The following is an 18,282-nucleotide window of genomic DNA, read 5'->3' as shown; positions in this document are numbered from 1 at the left end:
ATAATTACAGAGAGCAGGAGTGATATTTTCTGCTTAACAGAAACATGGTTACAGGAGGAAGAGTATGTTAGTTTGAATGAATCAACTCCGCCCGGCTACTTTAATCATCACATTCCTAGAAGCACGGGCCGAGGCGGAGGAGTCGCAGCAATTTATAACTCCGGTCTCCAAACAAAAATTGAACCCAAGTGCAACTATAATACATTTGAAAGCCTCATGCTTGGTCTGAAATTTCCGAGCCGGAAATCAGAGAAGCCAGTTGTGTTAGTGGTAGTGTACCGGCCCCCTGCTGGTGCGTATCTGGAGTTTTTGTCTGAATTTTCAGATTTCCTTTCTGGATTATTGATCAGCACAGATAAATTCATCATAGTGGGTGATTTTAACATTCATATGGATGTTGAAAGCGATAATCTTAAATTAGCCTTCGATTCTCTTCTAGAATCAATGGGTATCTCACAAAAAGTGGATAAACCGACGCACTGTTTTAATCATACTCTCGATCTCGTTCTCACCTACGGTGTTGAAACTGATGGTCTGTTGGTGTCACCTGTAAACTCCCTTTTATCCGACCATTACTTAATAACGTTTGAATTTAATTTTGTTGATGTTGAAGTGCAAAATAGGAGGTATTATTTTAGCAGATGTTTGTCTTATGAAGTTATTGTTAAATTTAGGGGGGCCATTGCTTATCTTACGACAGTGCGAAATAGTGATGTAGTCGAGGCCAGTGACCTGGGTTCTACCTCTGCAGATGTTGATTTCCTTGCTAGTAACACTGCTGATTTGTTGCATTCAGCTTTAGATGAAGTTGCTCCTTTGAAAAGGAGGGTTTCTAGCCACAGGAGCTTAACTCCCTGGTATAATTCAGATATCCGCATGTTGAAACAAAACGTGCGTAAAATGGAAAGGAAGTGGTACTCTTGTAGGTCTGTAGACTCTCATCGTGAATGGAAAGATATTCTAATAGTATATAAAAAAGCCATTCGCAAAGCCAGAACAGCTTATTATTCAACGTTGATAGAGGATAATAAAAGTAACCCACGTTTTCTGTTCAGCACTGTAGCCAGGCTGACAAAGAGTCACAACTCTGTTGAGCCGTGTATTCCTGCAGCTCTCAGTAGTGAGGACTTTATGGGCTTCTTCAACAGTAAAATCGCGAGAATTAGAGAAGAAATCAACCAGCCGGTTGTAGGTGTTCCTTCAGCTTTAGCGACTTCCCTAGGCTCTGACTTGTCTCTAGACTGTTTTGATCCTATAGACCTCCCTGAGCTGACTTCACTCGTTAATAGAGCTAAGTCAACCACATGTATGTTAGACCCCATCCCGACTCGTCTATTCAAACATATTTTTTCTCTTATTGGTACGACAATACTGGACCAAATTAACTTATCCCTAAGTTTAGGATATGTACCACAGGTTTTCAAAGTCGCAGTAATTAAACCTTTACTTAAAAAACCTTCTCTTGACCCAGACACCTTAGCTAATTATAGACCAATTTCCAACCTTCCATTTGTGTCTAAAATTCTGGAAAAGGCAGTTTCAAGCCAGTTATGTGACTATTTGTATAGAAATGATCTGTTTGAAGTCTTTCAGTCAGGGTTCAGAATGCATCATAGCACAGAGACAGCACTTGTTCGAGTCACGAATGACGTCCTTATGGCCTCAGATAAGGGATTAGTGTCCATACTGGTTCTACTGGACCTCAGTGCTGCTTTTGACACTATAGATCATGGCATTTTACTGCACAGGTTAGAGCATGTTGTTGGGATTAAAGGGACAGCTCTATGTTGGTTTAAATCATACCTATCTGACAGGTTCCAGTTTGTTCATGTACATGAGGTTTCTTCAGAACAGTCAAGGGTCTGTTATGGTGTTCCGCAGGGTTCAGTGCTAGGGCCAATCTTGTTCAGTTTATACATGCAGCCGTTGGGAAGTATAATCCAGAATCACGGCATACACTTTCATTGTTATGCTGATGATACGCAGCTCTATTTGTCTATGAAGCCGGATGAAACAGAACCGTTAGTTAAACTTCAGGCATGTCTTAGGGACATCAAGGACTGGATGTCCAGAAATTTCCTGCTTCTAAATTCAGATAAAACAGAGGTTATCATTCTTGGTCCAGAGCATCTTAGGAAGGGATTAGATGGTGTTGCGATGGCTTCCAGTGCAACTGTGAGAAATCTTGGTGTTATTTTCGATCAGGATTTGTCGTTTAAACCATATGTCAATCAGGTTTGTAAAATAGCCTTTTTCCATCTCCGTAATATTGCAAAGATTAGGAAAATCCTCTCACAGAGTGATGCAGAAAAACTAGTTCATGCGTTTGTATCTTCTAGACTAGATTACTGTAATGTGTTGTTAGCAGGATGTCCAAGTAATTTGCTGAATAGGCTCCAGCTGATCCAAAATGCAGCAGCACGAGTACTGACAGGAATTAGCAGGAGAGACCACGTCTCTCCAGTGTTAGCGTCGCTCCATTGGTTACCCGTAAAATTCAGAATCCAATTTAAAATTGTATTACTTGCGTATAAAGCCCAAAACGGCTTAGCTCCGCATTATTTGCAAGACCTGATAGTGCCTTATGTTCCTGTCAGAGCTCTCCGTTCTCAGAGTGCAGGTTTACTTGTAGTTCCTAGAGTATCTAAATGTAGATTTGGAGGGCGGGCGTTCTGCTATCAGGCGCCACTACTATGGAACCAACTTCCAATCTGGGTTAAGGGGGCTGACACCACCTCCACCTTTAAAACTAAACTTAAAACATTTCTGTTTAGTAAAGCCTATAGTTAGTGTTTAGTAAACCTCTAGCTGGTGTTGGTAAATCTCTAGGTAGTGTAAACTTTAGTGTGTCAGAGTCGCTCCTGTGGTTTCTTGTGCTGGCCCCCCCCTTCTCCTCCCTTTTCTCTCTTTTGTCCATGTTGCAGCATCCTTTGCCGGACACCGGAACCTGCAGGTGGTCGTGGGTGGCTTGTAGCTTGCATTACGGAGCACAAGTCTTTCCCCGACCCTGCACCCCAACCTGGGACTTGCTGATTGGGCCGGAGCTTCGGGAGCTGCGTGCTGGCCTGCGGTCCCCACCCCTGGTCATCCCGTTGCTGCCCCCCCCTTCTCCTCCCTTTTCTCTCTTTTGTCCTGCAGGTGGCCATGGGTGGCTTGTAGCTTGCATTACGGAGCACAAGTCTTTTCCTGACCCTGCACCCCAACCTGGGACTTGCTGATTGGGCCGGAGCTTCGGGAGCTGTGTGCTGGCCTGCGGTCCCCACCCCCGGTCGTCCCGCTGCTGCTTCCACCTGCCTTTATGGGCTGTTGACGTCCCTGACCCACCAGTCTGGCCCTCGGCAGGAGGGTCCCCCCTGATGAGCCTGGTCCTGCTCAAGGTTTCTTCCCTCCTAAAGGGGAGTTTTTCCTTGCCACTGTTTGGCTTAAGGTTTTTCTCCCACTAGGGGAGTTTTTTACCTGCCATTGTTTATGTAATAACTGCTCGGGGGTCATGTTCTGGGTATGGGTCTCTGTAAAGCGTCTAGAGACAACCCTGTTGTATTAGACGCTATATAAATAAAATTGAATTGAATTGAATTGAATTGAAAAAACACACCTGCACCGCGGCTTTAGAAGAAAAAGATGCTACAGAGTCAGGATGCAGCAGCATCAGAAGAGCAGTGGAATACACACCAGTCACAATCTGTCCTACTGCACTTATTGTATTTTTTTTCATAATCATTTTTCATTTTCTCCCGTTCAAATCCAATTAATCAGGTCACGGTGGGGCTGATCTCCGCAATTTGAAGCATTGTATAATAATTGTAAAAAAAAAAAAAAAAAAAAAAAAAGGTTCCTACTTCAAGGATTTCACTTATCATGGGTTCTTTTTGGAACGTAACCCCCGCCAAAAACCAGGGATTACTGTATACTTAAACATAATAATTATAATTAAAAAAAAAAAAAAAGGTCTGAAAAAGATGGACATCTCTAAAGTCAAAAGATAAGAAAAAGCTGATGTACACTTCTACACGGGGACTGTGCACGTAACCTACACCTGAGATCTCTCCGTAACCCAACCTGCTGACGGGGCAGGCTTTTGTTTCCACGCGGCGCTCAACATTGTAATACTGCGCTACTTTTTACTTTTGTTTACTTCCAATACGAAGCTCAGACAGAGCAACATAGCAAATGAAGCATGTCCCACGTGAGTGGAAGCTGCTAAATGTTTAGCGTTAGTCATTTTAATGACGTTACAGTAACCCATCTTTCTATCCGGCCTGAAAACGAAGCAGCAGCAGCAGCAGTGGGAAACATGAAGAAGGATGCTACCAAGTAGGAATGGGCGATATTTTACCATTCACGATAAACCGTCAAAAAAATTCCTCACGAGAAGAATTTGTCATCTCGCGATAAAAACGATAAATTACCGTTGACGTTTTTGTGTAAAGCTGATTTATGGTTCTGCGTTAAATCCACGCACATACGTGTGGAGGAAGGAAGGAAGGAAGGAAGGAAGGAAGGAAGGAAGGAAGGAAGGAAGGAAGGAAGGAAGGAAGGAAGGAAGGAAGGAAGGAAGGAAGGAAGGAAGGAAAGGGGAGAAAACAAGGAAAGGAGGAACGAAGGGAGAAAAGAGGAAGAGAAGAAGGAAGGAGAGAGCAGGAGGAAAGAAGGAAGGAAGGCAATGAGCCAGAAAGAAAGAAAGAAAAAAGGATAAATTCCCGTTGATGAGGTTTTTGTGTAACAAACATGGCGGATCTGAGAGCGAGATAGATTTATAGTTGAAAAGGTGGAGTTGAATTGGTATTTTATTTATCGTAATTTTTATCGTTATCGGGATAAATACCAGAAATTATCGTGATACCGGTACATTTTTTAGTCCATACCGCCCATCCCTACTACCAAGCAGACCAATCACATTTTCTTGTCGCAGAGCAGCAGGTAACGAGAGTGGCACGTCAGGGTACGGCGTAGCTCGTGGTGCAGATGCAGCTCAAGGCTCGAGAGCTGTGCTTACTTTTTCATCTTCTTGGCATTGTATTTAATTTGATATGCAGCATTGATGACCTTGTCCGGTCCGCTTTCCAGCTGGGGGGGGATGACCTTCTGAAAGTACTGGAGCACAGTGAACAGACACGGGGAAGGTGAGTGACACACAACTACATGTATATGTAGTTTACAAAAACCAGCCATACGTATTATTAATAGGGTGGGAAACTATGAACATACAAATCCATTGTTTATAAAATCCCATGTTATGAAATTTTATGATTTGGTTTATTATAAAATAATGCAAATAATGTATAAAGCTAAATTAAAGTCACTCCCTGTCTGTGTACAACGGTTTTTCTCAATACATGAGTCAAAATATAATTTGCGTGATGTTTGTAAATTTGTTGTACAAAAAGCTAGAAAAGAGACTAAAGGAGATTTATGTCTGTTGTGAGAGTTAAACTATGGAATGACGCTAACCTAGATTCACCAATGTGCAGCTCATTTTCAGTTTACAAAAAAAAGATTTGTAGAGCAATCTTTGAAAGCTACAAATGTTAATGTTTATTTGTTGCTGTTCTCGGATATTTATATTAAAAAAATGTCTTTACTACTATATATGTAAACCTTATTGGTCCTCCTTTTCTGGTTTAGTTTTGCTATTGCTTGTATGTTTGTATGTAGGACAGGCATTAATATAAGCACTATGCTTCTGCCTGTGCCTTTTCACTCACTATTTTTCACTAATGTTTGTGTTTAATGCTTGTAGTGTGATGTGACTGAATAAAGAATTTCAATCAATATATCCTGCCGTGGACCAGTCAGGAGCGGCCCGTCTGACCTCAAGGCAGAAGTCCAACACATGTACCGAGTAACTAGGTGTAGTAGTTCTTCCCTTGAAGGTTTGGTGAATTTCATGAGCTACCTGAGTGACGGTTAATGTCGAGGCGATGCTGATATACCTGTAACATTCCCTCCATGTCAAGCTGGATAAGCTCAGCCTGGTTCATCTGCAGGATTGCCATCCCCACACGGAAAACGATCTCCAAACCCTGAACACAGAGATGAAAGGATATAATAGAAACAAGTGGCACCAAGAGCGTTTAAACTTAGAATTTACTGAAGAATTACAGACAATATTCGGACTAAAACTAGAGATTTATTGCATTGTATCTGGGTAAGATCACAGATGGACTTATGGCCCAGGACAACTATCTCTATAAAGTGCTTTTGGCTGCGATCAAGAAGGCCGTTATACGGAAATGGCTGCAGACAAATCTGCCATCAAAAGACAACTGGACCACAATAGTTGAGGATATACGCTGCATGGAAAAACTGACCTTCTCTTTAAGATTACAGGCTGAGCAGAATATAAAATACTGGGAAAGGTGGACTTTATATTCTGTGGAATGTAACTCATTGACTGTGTGAATGTAAAATCCTATTTTTTTTTTTTTTTTGTTCTCTTATTTTATTTATTTTCTTTTTTTTACTTTCTTTATTGTTGGAAAAAACTTGAAATCACCAATAAAGAGCGTTTAAACTTCTTCGTAGGGGTGTGAGAATTAAGTTTCAGGCAAGAGATGCAACATCTCCCAGTTTCATAGTCAATGTCGCCTGTAATACTTCATTTCACCAACAGGTGGCACTAGTGGATCACATTCATTTGACAGTTCACTGCTTTGCATATTTTTCCACCGAAAACAAACAAAAAAACTATTCGGGGCTGCAGGAAGACCTGCGTTACAATACGAACATACAAGTAAATACGGCCTCACAACAAGATAAACATGGAAAGAAAGTGAGCGAGTACAATCTTTCATTCAAAGCAGAGGACAGCTTCCGAGGGTAGCGACTTATTTTACCAACCTCACACATAAAGATATCGAAGATCCTTGTGGCGACACGCAACGGGAAAGAAGTGAGGAAGATGGTGAGGAACCAGGAGGAGGCATACATGGAGGTGTGGAAGCTCTGCGCTTGGAAATGTATGTGTAGCTCTGGGAGATGCTCCTGAGAGGGGGGGAGGAATACAGGTTTGAATTATTATCACTGTGCTGCGTTGATGATAACAGTCTTTTTTACTGGATGCTGAGTGTGACGTTTACCTGGATCATAGACTCAAACTGGTACATGCACAGCCCCAGCTCAGCCATGCTGGGCTTGAAGAGCTCTCGTAGCCGGTAGTCTTGCATCAGTTTGACAAACACACAGAACGCCTCCTCTTCTGGCATCTACAGGCACCATGCAAAACACAGCTTTAAATAACTTGGACATACAGGGCTGTCTCCGAAAATTAGAATATTGTGATAAAGTTCTTTATTTTCTGTAATGCAATTAAAAAAAACAAAAATGTCATACATTCTGGATTCATTACAAATCAACTGAAATATTTCAAGCCTTTTATTATTTTAATATTGCTGATTATAGCTTACAGCTTAAGATTAAGATTCCCAGAATATTCAAATTTTTTGAGATAGGATATTTGAGTTTTCTTAAGCTGTAAACCATGATCAGCAATATTAAAATAATAAAAGGCTTGCATTATTTCAGTTGATTTGTAATGAATCCAGAATGTATGACATTTTTGCATTACAGAAAATAAAGGACTTTATCACAATATTCTAATTTTCTGAGACAGTCCTGTATGTATTAAACTATTTGCCAGAAGCAAAATTGGTGGTGGATTGTGGTGTTTGTGGTGAATTACCTGCATGAGCAGCAAACCAACAATAAATGCACTTCCTTGACAATAGCCGACTTCCCTGTCCACCAAAGAGTATGCCTGCGGGGAGAGATAGCATCTTCAGATGAATGCCATTGACCTTCAAGAGCACACACTTCTCTCAGGGTTCACTCTGGAGTTACTCAGCTCAGGTTACACTTTTTTAACAACCTTAAACTCCTGTTGAAAACTAACTTTGTTTTCTGTACACATGACGAAACACGGTTCCTCAAACTGAACGGTACCTTCATGACGTTGAAGAGAACCTCCTGTCCCAAGCTGTCCTTCTCCTTGAAGAACTCGTGCTCGGGATAAGTCCGAGCGATGTCTCTACGGATCAGCTTCTCACAGGGCGACGTCATCTTCAGGAGTTCCGAGTACTGGTCCTTGATGGGCATGTTCTGGGCGTTACACAGCAGCTGCCACACGATCGCCCGAAAGTGGTGAGGGATCCCCTTTCGGACGAGATCCTGTTGAAAAATAAAATAAATTACGTCAATGGTTTTCCCGTGGGACGAAGGAGGCGTAGGTACGGGCCTGTCGTTGATGCAGTGAGAGTTTAATGAAGTGACCTGGAGATAATTATCATTATAACAAGTTTCCACAGTTCACGTGTTACTTTACTTTATTTCATTCATTAAAATAAAAACAAAACAGTTCAATATAATTACAACAAATCTCTTTGCTTGAATGAAAGGGAACAGAAAGAAGACTAAGCTTATTTTATCTGTCCCTTTTTCCTAAGAAAGCGAATTTCAATTAATGTAATAATTTAAAAAAACAAAAGAAATTACAAATTACACAATTAAAAAAAGGACACCTTACAATAAACGTAATTAAAAAAAAAAAAAAAAAAAAAACTACAACAAAGTTATAAAATAACACAAAATAGCTGTCATCAAACACCGAAAGTCGTGTTGTTATTTGATTCAAAGAATAAAAATACAACAACAGTGCTAAAAAGAGAGAAAAAAAGAAAACCCATCTTACTTAACAATTATCATGATATTTCTTCATCAAACTGGCTTTTGTTATTCTTTCAAATGTAATGTTTGATTTGCATTCTTTGGCTTCTTTATCCAGATTGTTCCATAAACTGATACCTTTTACAGAAACAACATTCCATTAATTTAATCCTAAATTTTGTTTTTTTTAAAGATCTCTGTTCCTTTTAAGTATACTTATTTTCTCTTTTTTCTGCATATTGATTGGCAAAATTGTCTTATGAGTTTATGTTGATATTCAGCATGAGCCTCAGGAAACTGCTGATGAAGGCCCGTCCGGTCCGACTGCACCGTGCAACAATCAAAACCACAGCAGAACAGGATTTGCAGTGAAGGCCCTTGAATTGAGAGGAAAACCCAGTTTACGCTGCCGTTATTAAAACCGCTAAAACACACATAGTAACCTCAAGATATTTTATCAAAATGAATCACGGTCGTTGCAGGCTGAGGGAGCTGATCTCTCTCTTATCCAGCAGATGAATTTCCTGTTTCCTGAGAGGAATGTCGGTGTGGGACTTTAAAACTCAAGTGCATTACTTTTTTTTGCCCTTCTGTTAATAACAATTATAACGATGTTATGAGTTGAAGCAGTTCCTGCTTGTGGTACGACATACTTTTTTAATCCCTGTAAAGAGGGCGATCAGAACGGGCCACAATTTGTTAAACTTTTCTCCTTATCTGTGTTTCATACAAGAATTTTAGTGAAACAAACTGCGTTCCTAAACATTTAAATTCTTCTACAAGCTGATGGTGAATGTACACAAGGTGATACACCCCGACAGCCACTGTAATGGCTCAGAATAACCAACTCCTTATTCTTATTCTTATTTTCATTGATACAAAGGACAGTATCTTGGTAAAGTTCTCGATACACTGAGAATATGCAGCCTGATCAGTTGTACTCCCTGACTGCACGAGACCAGCCAGCACCGTGTCAACAGCACATTTTAGCAAATGACAGAGTTGGATATCAGCTAGGGCTGGGCGATATATCGAGATTTTAATATATATCGATATATTTTCAAACGCGATATGGCACGAGACAATATCGTTTATATCGATTTAAAGAAAAAAAAAAAAAAATTTTTTAAATGATTTTGATAAGCTTATTTAGCTTATTTTGTGATAAATTGACTTGAATGTTTTATTTGAGATTTGCACAAATGTTTTGTTATTTGTTATTTGTTTTGTTAACTGTCAACCTCAGTGGAAAAGTCTGCCTGTCACTGTCTACATTGTATTAATTGCACAGTGTATTTTAATTTAATTGTTATGCAGGAAAGGGATATTTGTTTTATTTTATTCAAGAAGCATTTTTATTTATATTTATGTTTTATTTTTTATTTCATTTGTTTTATACATTTTGATATTGTGCAGACCTCTGTTAATAAAGGTACCTGTGTGACATTTGGCACGAGGCTTTTCATTAAAACTGACTGTTTTTTTAAGGGTTTGCATCAGAAAAAAATGAAGCTAACAGAGATGCTATGCTATAATGTTTGGGGGAAACCCCAATTATAGCACAGAAAAAATATCGATATATATCGAGTATCGCCATTCAGCTAGAAAATATCGAGATATGACTTTTGGTCCATATCGCACAGCCCTAATATCAGCATTTCATTGGTGTGCAGAGAAAATGAGACAGGTGTCAGCACACAGCCTTGAGGTGCTCCTACTTGCACCAGTCAGGAATTTCCTTCTCCACCATGCAAGTCCTTGAATCAAAAGATGTTTCTGCATACAGTTAAAGGCCCGGCTAAAGTCAACAAATACGCTCCCAGACAACTGCACATTGCCCAACAGTATTCATCAAAGTCTGTGTTGCTTTGCCGGATTTAAAAAAACAGCTGAAAGCTCAAATCTGCATGCTTTCTTAAGCCTGCCCTTAAATCGAGGGAGCAGGTGCCTTTTTTGGTTGGACTGGAGCTCGACGCGATGCAACTTCCCTGGAAGGAGGTCAGGTGGAGAGCTGCAGACATCTCTCCTGACTCTCCAACCTTTTACTCCTCTATCTTTTCATTTTAAATTCTGAAAGTTTCATATCCAGTGCTCTGACTTATGTTACAAAGAAGGCTGTGAAACTTCTAAAAGCTGTGGATGGTTTTTGCAACTTTGGATATTGGGTGGATTATTTCCACAATACAGTACAGTATTGAGCTAATCCAGTACATTTGTCTTTAAAGTGAATCATAGGACTGACGATTAACCTCATGGTTTTAGATATTATTTTGTTAATAACTTTCAAGTTCATAGTTATTCAACCCAACAGGTTAAGAAACTTCATCCTCCATTATATAAAAACATCCCGTAGTCAGTTTTCTATTAAATACCGTGCAGTTATCATGTGGAACAATTATGTACATTTAATTGATTTATCTTTGACACTGTCCATGTACAAAAATAAACTTAAGAATGCTCTGCTCTCTAAATCATTTGATTTAGAATAATAGGACCCTCTATTTTTTCCCCTCACTTTTTCCTTTATAGTAAATGTTCAGTTTATGCATTTAATATGTAATTGTGATTTTTATATTTGTTAACTTTAGTATATTGTTTGGGTGTGGTTTTCATATAAGCCTATATACAGGACTGTCTCAGAAAATTAGAATATTGTGATAAAGTTCTTTATTTTCAGTAATGCAATTACAAAAACAAAAATGTCATACATTCTGGATTCATTACAAATCAACTGAAATATTGCAAGCCTTTTATTATTTTAATATTGCTGATTATGGTTTACAGCTTAAGATTCCCAGAATATTCTAATTTTTTGAGATAGGATATTTGAGTTTTCTAAGCTGTAAGCCATGATCAGCAATATTAAAATAATAAAAGGCTTGTAATATTTCAGTTGATTTGTAATGAATCCAGAACGTATGACATTTTTGTTTTTGTAATTGCATTACAGAAAATCACAATATTCAAATTTTCTGAGACAGTCCTGTAGGCTTCTAACCACTCCTCACACATATTTCTTCTTGTTGTTTTGTTTTTACAATATTTTCCTTATGTGAATTTTTTCTTGTTTTTTTTATGCTTTTTTTTCCCTTCATCCTTGAATTTGTGTGAAACAAAAAAAAAAAACTGTAAAGAGCAAGGTGTTATCACGTATGTAAAAACTATTATTGCTAGAATCAGTACGTGGGACAAATCTTGCATGAAGGTTCAGATCATTGACATTTATTCATTTTACATTGAGCCCATTCCAGCCCCCTCGGGGCCAACTTTATGATTTAAATACGTGTTAAAAGGTCAGTCTAGCTGTTAACTCCTCCACTCTGTTGTTGAACCGTCGCACATATGATCATGTGACAGCTGGGAGACGTCTCACACCCATGGCTCTTCTGGAGCCTCCTCCCTCGATCTTTGTTCTGGCTTTTTTCCACCGACCTTCGTGCCTCCGGACCTCTGTGCGGTCCGCAGGAATGTGATGTTTGAAACTGCCGACATGGACCTGGAGAGTCAACAGCTGATCTCTATTATGAATCAGACGGGCGTCAGCAGCCCGTCTGCTGAAAGATACCGAGGCTAAAAACAGCAGCGGCACAGAGTAGATCGCAGTCCAAACATGACGAGGTACCACATTCACAAACTGCTTATTCTGTTATTGTTAAAGCTTAGTCACGCATAGGGCTGCCAACCGTCCCTTGAAAAAACAGAATCGCCCCGTATTTATAAACTAAAGTACGCGTCCCGTATTGAGCTGAAAAAGGGACGCACTTTGTCCCGTATTACTGTGAGAGTCAAAAAATAGTCATAAAATGCCAATGGAAAATGGCTTTGAGCTGTTGAGTTCATAAGTTATTTTTTCTGTTTTACTACAACTGTAGCTACATGGCCTTTGAGGCTCAAGGTTTTCTACAGACTTTCTGTTCGAACTTTTGTTATTGCACTAAAAATGTGCACTATTACAGAATGGATGTTCTGCTTTCTTTCTATTGTTTTATATTAATTTACTGGTATACAATTTTAAGTTAGCAGGACAGGTTTCTGTTTAAGAAAGATACTTAGTTTATTCAGTTCATTTTGTTATTTTGTATTAAAGTGAATTGCTGGATAATAATTAGTTTTCCCTGTGTTCATGGCATTCAAAAATATGCATGTGATACAATTCAGGTTTAAATCAAATGGTTAAAAAAAAAAAAAATCGTTTCACTCACAAAAAAAGCGGCTAAAAATAATTCACCACACCATCAAAGGTGAAGGCAATCGGGTCGGCCGGCCCTGCTGATGAGGTGTCCCTTATTTATTTTTCAGGGAATTGGCAACTCTAGTCACGCATGAATGGCTAAACGAACAACCATCTCCAACCAAACAAACAAAAATACTGTGGAAAAAAAGAATACAGAAATAAAGCAACAGCTATTTTCACTTGTTTCTGTCATCACAACACAGCTTCCTCTTCCACACATGAACCCGTCAGTGAGGGACCTGGAAGAAGGATCTGTTTCCAGAATATACCAGCGGATAAAATCTGATTAATCAATTTCCTGGGCTGACGGGCAGAAGCGCTCTCTCCCGCTGTGATAAGTGTGCACGGGCGAGTGTGTCCAACTGCATCTGCAGCGAACATCCACCCACGCAGCCTCTCAGTCGGGGGATCCCTCTCTTCCCGGCGGAGGGAGGACGAGACAAACGCTGCTTTGTTCTGTACCAGAACAACGCAATATTTCACAAACTGACTCCTGAACAAAAGCTGCTTTCTAAGATGCGCCAGATCTTTAAGCCTTTATAATCCCTCCGCCCCCCCGCAGTATGAAAGTGAGCAAACATTAACAAAATAAACCACAAATATAAATCTGTTGCTTCACTTGACTAAATAGGTTTAGTTTCAAACGCCGCAGCCATCGTTTTTCAATAGCGCCTTCATTTCAAGGCCAGAATGGACCAAAACAACAACATGATAGCGGTTCTGTAGACTAGCATGCAACTTTACTGCAGCAAGCAGGTTCAGATCAGGAAACTGCAAGTTCCCTGCTGAGTCACGTCCATGACTAAAACATACTGGTCCCCGTTTGCAACATTTCATTTCAGAGTAAGTGCACAGACAGTGACGGAGACGGTCCTGTTACTAGTCTCCTAGACGCAGTGTTGGGGTAGTTACTCAAAAAAAGTAATCCATTACATATTACTAGTTACTTTAAAAAAAGTAATCCCTTACACTACTTAGTTACTGGTTGCTGAAAGTAACTAGTTACATTACTAGTTACATTACTTTTGGATTACTCCGCAATATCATCTGAGCTGCACCATAACTCGATTGCCAATGAACAACATGTACAGGACTGTCTCAGAAAATTAGAATATTGTGATTTTCTGTAATGCAATTACAAAAACAAAAATGTCATACATTCTGGATTCATTACAAATCAAATGAAATATTGCAAGCCTTTTATTATTTTAATATTGCTGATCATGGCTTACAGCTTAAGAAAACTCAAATATCCTATCTCAAAAAATTTGAATATTCTGGGAATCTTAATCTTAAAATGTAAGCCATAATCAGCAATATTAAAATAATAAAAGGCTTGCAATATTTCAGTTGATTTGTAATGAATCCAGAATGTAAAGAACTTTATCACAATATTCTAATTTTCTGAGACAGTCCTGTAGTTGGAACCTTATTACTGCAGTGCCCAGATCAGCACCAGAAGTCCCGTAAGATCACGTCAAATCCCGTCAAAGGCTGATTTATGGTTCTGCGTTACACCAACGTAGAACTTACGGCGTAGGGTATGCGTCGCCGAGTGGAACCATAAATCAGCCTTAAGTCAGACAAGTGTTGCGCAATGCGTGACGACGCATGAAAGGAAAGTTTGATTTTCTTTTCTGTTCTCCCGTTCTACATGTATCTGAAAAGCTTAAAGTAACTAAAGTAACATATTTTTTTTGTCTTAGAGTAACTATAACAGGATTACCCAAATTACAACTGTAATGCCCAACACTGCCTAGACGTTACCCCCGACCCTTACTAATCTTACATTGGTCTCCACACTGGATAAATACATGATGCCCGATATGTGAGTGACAGAGAGTCACTGTTTAGTCACTGTCTTCAGATCCTGCACTAATAAAAATAATACACTCCTGGAGAAAATGAAACAGTCTCTTGCCTGCGATAAATTTCTGCGTTGTCCCTTTCCATAAGAAAAACTGCAGTTCCACAGTTGTTATAATAAAAGATACTCTCCAAATTTGACAGCAGGAAACAACAAGGGTCTGGATAACCATGAGAGAGAGGACATTTACAGCATTGTTGCATAAAACGCAAATAATAAATTAAATAGGAAAAATTATCTTAGGTTATTGTTGTCAAATGGACAATTAAAACAGTGTTGCTAAAATGTCAAAGCTTTGCAAATTTGGCCGCCTTCAGTGTGAGTGTGAGATGTCAGCTGTGCTGGAGTAAGCTGTTAAGAAGTGCATGAGGCTCCCCTGTCACTCCACGGGCCGCACTGGCTGTACTCTCACCTTAAGCTGCTTTTCTTTCTTCTTGCGCACATCCTCCCACTCGTTGACGATCCGACCCCACAGGATCCACGAGTCCTCCTCCAGGTGGGACAGGTTGGATGAGGCGGAGGAGCTGGACACCAGCGAGGAGCCGCTGTTCCGCCGGGAGCCGTTCATGGAGCGAAGAGACTTGGTGTCCGTCTCCAGCAGCCTGCAACCAGGGGGAGAGACACCTTGCTGACAATGCAAACACTGCATGAAAAGATGACTGCATTTTAATCTGGATATTAATTAATCCGATTCTTAAGATTCAGAATCGATTTGATTCGATCCGATATTGATTTGGGTTAGTGTTATTAAAACAGTTTTTTGAGCTGTTGCATGAATTATATGACTGTAGTTCTGCAACATATTAATACTAGTATTATATTGAGATTAAACAGCAAGTATTGCAGCTAATGATGCTGTAAGGACCAATCAGCTCCCAGAATGCTGATATACCTGCTTTCAGAAACATCATGTGGGTCAGAATTACCAAACACATCCAGAGCCGTATGAAATCGCTTTTATTTTTTCCCCACAATCCATTTTTATTTTTTCCATTTTCGTTCTTTTTTGGTTTTAATTTTTGAGAATTTGGTTTTTAGCATTTGTAACCCCAAGACAGTATATATAAAGTAAAGAAATATAGACAATTTATGCAATTATACAGTAACTGAAAACTTTAATGTTTTCATACTTTCAAACTTATTTAAAGGCAAAAACATGGCACTAGTTATTCTCGTGTCCAACAAAACATTCCTTTTTTTGGGCATAAACAAAAAAATACCAAAAGCAGTAATGTGATGATGAAAAAAAAAAAATCTTTAGACATACAAATCAATCTTTAGGAATTGAAAATTGATTTAGAATCGGAAAATCGATTTTTTCAACACAAGCCTATGTATTGCCGTATTTCCGTCACTAACTGGGTTTTTTATTAACCTTCATCCAGTGTAAGGACGTGCGGATCGCATCATCTGACGAGCACTGAAGAACTAACAATAAAAATCCTGGTCTCTTCACACGACATGACAAGAACGGACAATAAATAATCACATGTGAACACTAACCATGCAGATTAATTCAAATTACTGTGCACTTTCAGCTCTTAACCATTTACTGTCAAAAGCCAAGTCGTAAAGAATCCTCAGTGGGTGGGATGTGGAGAAGTAAAATGACTTTACAAGAGGTGATGAGTGTTGAACTAGCTGTGTTTTCTATTTGCTAAGGTGTTCATGTGAAAGTGCAGCATGACAAAGCTCAGCAAACAGGTCAGTACTTGTGTCTAAAGGACAAAGAGATGAACTGTGCACTGAGGTTACTTTGGCATCTGAGGAAGTGAAATAAGTGTTGTTTTTCAGGTTTTTTCCCCCCCTGAACCACCATCAGAATCTCACCCCAGCCATGGAAAACGCACAATATCACAAGACACAGCATGTAAACAAATATGCTTCTGCTAAATATAGAGAATCAGTGCCAGATAACTTGCAGGCTGTAAAAAAGGCTGACGCAGACGGCAACCAGCGCTTCAATCCATTTGCAGCACCAGCATTTCCAGGTGTAGCGCTGAAAACCAAGTCAGGGCTGCGCAGTTCATCAAACTCTAGTCAGAGTTACAAGTTGGGCTCTAAATGATCACAAAACCTTCTGAATGGGATGCATACAAGTAGGGACGGGTCAAACGGGAATGTTTCAGGACAAAAATGTTTAAGGGATTTTTTTTTTGTTAGCATGCCATGTATCATTTTTCATCTGAATCTTTTTTTTTAAGTACAAAATGTAGTTTTACCAAGGAAATTTCTATGATTCAACAAATGCAATGTCCTTGAAAAGGCAGTGACTCACTGCTTTAAATGACTGATGTTTATAGCTTTGCGAACCACAGAGCTATAAAACAGCAATTAATTTAATTCAATAATAGTTTATTTCTCCTCAAAGCACTATATTATCTCGTAGAAACTGTTTCTATTTAAGTCCCTGGCTCAGGACAAAGTGAAGAGGATGCTCGGGGTTGTCTCTTATGTTTCTCAGTTTAATGAAGCATCCTTTTTTGGAGCTCCAGCAATTTAAGAAACAGTCTTCAAAACAGAGCAGACTTTCTTTATCAGTTTTTTTTAAAGTCACCACGCTGCTCCCCCAACACATGAGACTGGACGACAGAATCAGCATCTTCCTGCATACACAAAGGCTTCCCAAGCTTCAATAAAAACACAGTCTGATCTGTCCATTTGTCCAGACAGCTTCAGGGCTACATGTCCAGTCTGTTGTCCAGGTGAACGTCTAGTAGAACAGACCAGATTACAGACAAACAGAAGTGTGTTTACTGAATTTCAAATGTTTAAAGATGAGAAGAGAATTGACGGTCAATACTATGAGCAGCCTCTATAGGATAAATAAAGACTAAAACAGACATTGTGACATAGAATTGTCAAATTGGTTTAATTCACTGTACGAATTGTTACAGATTACTTTTGTAATACTATTTGACCCGGTCTTTGTAGGTTTTGACCGTAGAGAAATGTAACTCTTGCCATTGTAAGAATGAGATGAACCTGCTGTACTACTGCCCTTACTTTTTAACTTGTGCTTTGTATTATTTATTTTACCTCTTTTCTTATCATTTTATTTCATTTTATTTGTTATTTACGGTTAAATTGTGTCTTGCTGCTTTTAATGTTGATGTAAAGCACTTTGAATTACCTTGTGTTGAATTGTGCTGTACAAATAAACTTGCCTTGCCTTTTTAAGTGGTATTTGGTCAAATACAACACCTCATTACCTCCCTCTTGTTTGTTTTATGCGTGTCAGGTTGACTCACTACGGGCAAGAAGATCGAGGCACAAGTTCTCCAGAATATCAGCGCTGAGGTAGCTTCAGCTAGCCGGTGTTAGTGAAGGAGTTACTGGCTGGTGGGGACTACGTGACCTGATCAGGGATCAGCATACGGAGGAAAGGCGGAGAGACGAAGAGACAAAGGCTCGGACACCCGATCTTGGAAAAAAAGACTCAGCCCTCTCCACCAAGACCACGATGACACCAGGCAGCACGCTCCCAGAACGGCTCGGGTTACGGATTAATGTGGGTCGT

At 39.5% G+C, this 18,282-nt stretch overlaps 1 protein-coding gene across 6 annotated transcripts in view; it reads right to left on the bottom strand.

Annotated features, from left to right (window-relative positions):
• Positions 1–18,282, bottom strand: part of evi5b (ecotropic viral integration site 5b) — a 58,116-nt gene that overhangs the window by 18,700 nt on the left and 21,134 nt on the right. For all 6 annotated transcript variants that reach the window (XM_061737518.1, XM_061737521.1, XM_061737523.1 and 3 more), the window contains 7 exons: positions 15,175–15,364; positions 7,942–8,166; positions 7,682–7,756; positions 7,080–7,205; positions 6,841–6,984; positions 5,934–6,023; positions 4,997–5,094 (listed from right to left, as the gene is read on the bottom strand). In XM_061737518.1, coding sequence (XP_061593502.1) covers positions 4,997–5,094; positions 5,934–6,023; positions 6,841–6,984; positions 7,080–7,205; positions 7,682–7,756; positions 7,942–8,166; positions 15,175–15,364 — 948 coding nt within the window. The remainder of the gene's footprint in view (positions 1–4,996; positions 5,095–5,933; positions 6,024–6,840; positions 6,985–7,079; positions 7,206–7,681; positions 7,757–7,941; positions 8,167–15,174; positions 15,365–18,282) is intronic.

Source organism: Cololabis saira, chromosome 13 (assembly GCF_033807715.1).
Source record: "Cololabis saira isolate AMF1-May2022 chromosome 13, fColSai1.1, whole genome shotgun sequence".
In the NCBI taxonomy this organism is placed as follows: domain Eukaryota; kingdom Metazoa; phylum Chordata; class Actinopteri; order Beloniformes; family Belonidae; genus Cololabis; species Cololabis saira.
This window is presented reverse-complemented; position numbering and strand designations above follow the sequence as displayed.